The 6,000-nt window shown below is 38.4% G+C and overlaps 1 protein-coding gene across 8 annotated transcripts in view; it reads left to right on the forward strand.

Moving 5' to 3' along the window:
- Positions 1-6,000, forward strand: part of VTI1A (vesicle transport through interaction with t-SNAREs 1A) — a 249,224-nt gene that overhangs the window by 52,619 nt on the left and 190,605 nt on the right. For 4 of the 8 annotated variants that reach the window (NM_001277400.2, XM_015288703.4, XM_015288702.4 and 1 more), the window contains exon 5: positions 2,717-2,737. The exons of the other annotated variants lie outside the window; for them this stretch is intronic. In NM_001277400.2, the coding sequence (NP_001264329.1) occupies positions 2,717-2,737 (21 nt within the window). The remainder of the gene's footprint in view (positions 1-2,716; positions 2,738-6,000) is intronic. 8 annotated transcript variants of the gene reach the window in all.

Raw genomic sequence — 6,000 nt, forward strand, 5'->3', positions numbered from 1 at the left:
ATACAGTACTGCTCCTTTCTCTTTTGCAGCTGTTTTCATTAATATGTTGAAGCACATTTGCATTAGGGTAAATTGCGTGTCCATATGCACATGCACTGCGTATGTGATTTGTGGTGAACAAACATTTTGTGGCTACTTAATTTCTGACTACAAAGTTCTGATAATATTAGATTTGGGCTTGCTGTGCATAAAGTGTGTCAAACTTCAGCTACAGACCAGGGGGTGAAGTTGGTCAATTTAATTCCCCAAGATCTAAAGAAGGTCGGTATCATTTCATATAGCCCTGGCAGAGCAGATCATTACCAGACACAAATCTGTTCGTTACATGCCGAGGGTTTATAGCAAAATAAATAGACTGTCATCATAAGTTCAGAAAATTGTGTGTTCGACCCACGATAATGTGTAAAGGGCGTTTAATAGAGTTCAGCATTTATTCGTTATCTGTATGCGGACAGAGACGGCGGTAGCGTTATCAGCTTTTAAAGAAAAAAATAAAAAATGGGGTAGTTTTCTGCATCACGTGGTGTGCGCCTCGCCGGCACACGGGCACACACACACAGCCTCGGCCGCTCTCTGCGGCGCAGTTTTGATTTTAGTCACAGCAGAAGGCTTAGCCACAAGAGATTCCGCTGGTTCAAACCAGCGTAAACCAGGGTTTTTTTTTTAGCCTACAAAGGACCAGATTACCTCTCGTATTGAATTCTGTATTGAAAATATATATATATGTATATCTTTGTTTCAAAAATGTGCTGATTATCATAACTTAAAATGGTGGCTGCGCACGGCCTAACGCTGCTTGCGGTTGGGTGGTGAGCATGATAAAAATACCAGAAAATGTTCAAAAATAGAAAAGTGGAGGCAACACATTTTCATCAAGAGCATTGTTAAATGGGGGAAAAATACATCTTTTGTTAATTTGAATGAATATCTTTCAGCCAATGTTTAAAAAAGGAAAAAAAAAAAGAGGGGAAAAAAAAAGAAAAAGAAAACCCTCTCCCATTACTTAGCTTAGCTGCAAATCCTATGCAGAGCTTAAATTCAGCCATGCAGCACAAACAAGATAGAACATTTTTGTTTGGAACCTATTGAAAAAACAAATGTGCAGCATTTTAAAACTCCGTCTGATTGCTGCAGGGTGGCATGCCCAAATGGGCCCTATTGCGGGAGAGTAGTTTTAAACTTTGGCCCTTTAAGTATCATAGCCAAGTGAAGAATGGTGGCCTCCGAAAGAAAAGGTAGCTATGAGATCAGCTCCCAGATCGCCCCTCTCTAAAGGGGTGTTTGCCTTTTTGGGGAGAAAAGGAGGGGGGAGAGCTGGAGAAAGACCAATTTCTGACAGGCCAAGCACTTGAATTTAAGCAGCAGTTTGGTGGACAGCACAGTTTTCTTTATGCCAAATTCTAACAAAGTTGCGTTATTTCAGCTCGAGTTCCTGCAGTAGTAGCCCCAGTAATTACATGTAGTTGGGTTCATTGCCTGCTTTGGGATGAGGCTGTGTTCAGACCTAGGCGAGCCACATGAAACAACAGACAGTAGTGGAAGTGCCTTTTTTCCTCTCGTGCTGAGGAGACTTTCTGAGTAGTAAACATTCTCAGCTCACACACGTGTTGAAAATGGGTGTTGTGAAACTGTAAATGAGGTATCAGCACAAACTGAGATAATGATGTAGCTGTTGTAATTTTGAATTCAACTGGAATCGAGGAGAGAACTGTAATTTTTTCACCAAGAGCCACTCTTGTGCAGACATTTGTTGTGAGTAATCATACTTTTTGTTCCAGTACCAGCGATTTATCTCTCTCTGTAAACGGAGGGGATATTACAACATAGCTTGATATTCAGACTGGATTTTATTTAGTTTTGGTAAACCTGCCAGAGCAATATTATTAATAGTGTTAGATCATGTTAATTTACAAGTGTAAATTGATAAACATAAGTGCATATACTGTATAAGTGTGTAGAGATACACCATGTGTGTATACATACACACACTGTGTAGTGGTCCAGGAATAAGAGCCCGAAGTGGTCTTTCCTGAGGGAAACATGTTTTGTGCTGTTCCCTGCTCCTTTGTCTATTACTAAATATGCTATGCAATAAATTGTCATTCTGAGCCGTTTAACTAAGCTGCTCTTTTTTTTTTTCCTCAACGGAAAAGGGGTGTCCATGTGAGGTTCAATAAGCAAACTAGATAATATAGTCGCATTCAAATGAAGGTATATAAAAATCGGAGTAGTGGTGACATGCTGCAAAGAAGCAGTCATCTATTAATAAGTTAGATCTGCTCGTAAAATAAGAAATCAGTTGTCACGACTAAAATATACAGAAAACATTCTCAAAACTTGTATATACAAAACCACTTCAGCTGTGCAGTCTTCGCAGAGAGGAATAGTAAACTTGTTTTTTTTTTCTTTATAATATAGACTTCTATGAAGTCATTCCCCTTTATTTCATGATGGTGTCTTAGATGTGGTTTAAAAGAGAATTTCACACTATTCTCTTTGTTTAATGTGACAGTGTGAGAAAGTGATCTTTATTCGTTCAAAAAACTCTGCATGTAGTCTATGTTTAGGTTCTTTTAATGTGTTTGTCTGTGATTTTTAAATGCTAAACATGTAAACAGATAAATTGTCAATGTTAATTCTGTATCCTGTCACACAACTGATCTTTCTTTCCTGCCATTTCTTTCCTTTTTATCTTTTTTGTGCGCTCATGTTGCAGTTGATAAAATTACGTGAAGAGGTGAGTACTTTCTTGCTTTTTGTTGTCTAGCTTTCCCTTTAAAGCTGAGTTTCTAAATCTGAAGTAGATCTTTTTGTTCATTGTTGCAGGGAAATCTGCACAAAGCAAAAATATTGATTACACTGCTTTAAAATATTCACTGTTGTGCCTCTTTTTTTCCTAATAATTGTATACTTACATAGGAATCTCCAGATCAAACCTTAGAAATTAACATTCTTTGATAGTAGAAATTTTTTTTAAAGGCACTAGAGAAAGAAGGAAAAAAAAAAAAGAAAACCTATTATTTGATCTCTGCTAGAATACCATGATCAAATCTGGTTCAGTAATAATCTTGTTTGCATCACAAAATCTTTGATAGGGTAAATACATTCGTACACTGGTATTGAAAGCATTGCTTTGGTTAAAACCTGTGCTGAAACAGTGGCAGAATTACACAGTATTTCATAACGCTTTGACTTTGGTGTGAAGCACTGAAATGGCTTATGTATTATATAGCGTATCACATACCCGCTGAAAATACAGCACAAGTAGACCCAAGCACAAGTCTCAATATTTATTATTTATTTGTGCGTGCTGTAGATCTGTAGGTGTAACACTAGAGATCAGTATTCCGGAACACCTTTCTTCCAGTTATAAAATGACTCATAAATATTTAGAGAGAGAAGTCTGTTTTAATGGTCAGTTCCTCAAATGTTTCAGAATATGTTCTGAAATTAATATACTCAGTTCCTTATTGCTGGAGCAAAGCAGGTATCTGAGCTGCCTTTTTTTTTATTGTTTCCCGATTGCTGCTAAAAATGAGGTCTCAGTAAAGTCAAGATTACTTAGAGGTCGGATTTTTGAAGGGTTTCATATGGAGAGTTTGAACCAGTGAAGTATTTGAACAAGTATATTTAGAGGCATTTTAACATCACATATTTGTCTGGTATCTTCTTTTTGAAATGTGTATGCCCAGGCATATCAATAATGAATTCTGAGCTCTGCAGAAAAGGATTTGTAAGTTTTAGAAATGGTGATGACAAAGAAATGTAAAGTAACCAGATTAGGGGCAATTACAGGGAATTCTTAGAAACAGTAAGATATTTGTGATATAAAGATTCTTTCACCAGTTGCCTGAATGCTTTATTTTTCCTTCATCTTGTGGAGCTGATATTAATATGTTAAAGCTGCGGAGTAACGTGGTGAACAAAAAAATTAAACAAAATAAACATGTAACCGCATGAAAGCCCTCCCACCACCGCTGAGCTCCCCTCCCCAACAGTCCCAGTATTTAAACAGATGACAATATTGTTGCAAGGGTTTGTACAGCCTGATTTCTGAGATTACTTTCAGAAGGACAAGATCCATTTGCTCAACCCTCTAACAACGCTTCCACGTCTGTCTGCTCCTGTGCTTTTGTAAAGCAATATAGTAGGATTGTTTTTGCTTGCAAGTAGAGATTATAGCTGTATAAACGGGCAGATTCCTAATTTGTAGGTTACTCTGAAAGTTTAATTAGATATAAAGAACAAAGCTGCTACCTAACTGCTCTTCTTTCTGAAAAAAACGACGAAGGCAAATTAGAAAATTCAGAATGTTATTGCGCAGGGATGGGGCTTAGGACTGAACTCAGTCATACCTTTTGGAGCTTCTAATTACTCTATCATTCAGCTAAATTTTTCTGATGTGGCTTCTAGTAATTTTCTGCTTTTCCTGGTTAGCCTCAGAAGTTACTTTTTTCCTCTCTCTATTGGGAGAGCAGCAGCAAAGAGATCTGAATGAATTTGTTGTCTAGATCAAAATCAAACAGGTAGAGAGAGAAATAATTAAAAAATAATAATTGTTGACATTCCGTTCCCTGCACTTAAGGACCCACTTTGTGTTGAGTAGGTTGCAATTGCAGGGCGGTTTTAATACTGAGTGCAAAATGCACGTTGAAGTTTAAATGAAGACTGGTACAGGGACTAAGGTGTAATTCTGAACTCATCCCGTAGTGAAACATCAAGGCATCCACAATTATAATTCTCCTAAGGAGGTATGAACAGATCTTGAAAGAAATTATGGTTTGCCATTCTGTTTGTTAATAAAACCTACGCTTCCTCTCATTACCGGGCTCTGTTCCGGCACTCACACCGTATGCAGCATCGCGTGGAGGCTGTGCCGCTCTGTCTTTTGAGCTCCTGAGATCTCAGTTTGAATCCAGCCCACATGGAATGACAAAATCTCTAGTGATAGCATGCCACTTTGCAAAACTTCCTTATGTAACTCGGATAGAAGCTGTTTCTGAAGCTGCAAGACGCACTGAATCACCTCCCTGCCCACCTCTCTGAGCAGGGATGCCGTGGCAGAAGGAGTGTGGGGAGGGCTGGGGAGCAGAAAGGCATCAGCTGCTGCTGTCGGGCACCGATTTCATGGCCAAAGGGCTGTATGCCTCCCAAGCCAGAGCACGTAAATAACTGTCATTTGTAATAAAAATAAAAAGGTCTCATTTTAGAGTGGCTTGGGTGGAAAGGTACTGAAATAAGGTAAGAAACTGCTTTGAGTTCATGTTAGTACCGAGTTCACAATGCTTTAGTATTCTAATTGCTCACAGTAGGACTGAACTAACTGTGGGCTTATCATTTACCTTTTAGACAAACTGCGGCTTGTATAGCATATAAAAATATACAATTACATGCTAATTCTTTTTGTTGGGCAGCTCTTTTACATTGAAATGCGAAATCTGATTATTTTCCCCCTCTCCCCTAACATAGCAGCCTTGTCTTTTCATTCTTAGTGTGCCACTACAGCGCTGTGCATCTGTTCTTTAATTATAATACACTGTTCCTTGTGCCCATTCCAAGCCCCTTCCTTTTCTTGTTTTTTGTTTTAAGTATCTCCTGTCGAACTTTTAGGATTGTTGTCCTCTAAACTCCTTATTTATCCCTCCCCCCAAATACCTCTTCCACCCCTTTTCTTTCTGGAGAGATATCTGTGTAACAGCATTAGGTTCCTGACGTTTTTTACAGGACTTAAAATATTTAACACCGGTTGTTCTTTAATATTATTCGAGGGTAGGGGGGCTGTATTTGAAGAAAGGCACTGCAGGCTTACGCTTCTTTTTCTAGTGGGCAATGGAGAGGAAGCAGCAGACGTTATGAAAAGGTGCCTTTTAAAAATAAAATTAAGTAAAATTAACACTAATTACCTGGATTGACCACGAGTCCTAAGAACATGCACCACTCCTCTAGATGCTGTCATGATTTCAATTACAGCTTTGTAACTCACAGTTTTAAATGTTCTAA

This window comes from Gallus gallus, chromosome 6 (genome assembly GCF_016699485.2).
Source record: "Gallus gallus isolate bGalGal1 chromosome 6, bGalGal1.mat.broiler.GRCg7b, whole genome shotgun sequence".
Taxonomy (NCBI): domain Eukaryota; kingdom Metazoa; phylum Chordata; class Aves; order Galliformes; family Phasianidae; genus Gallus; species Gallus gallus.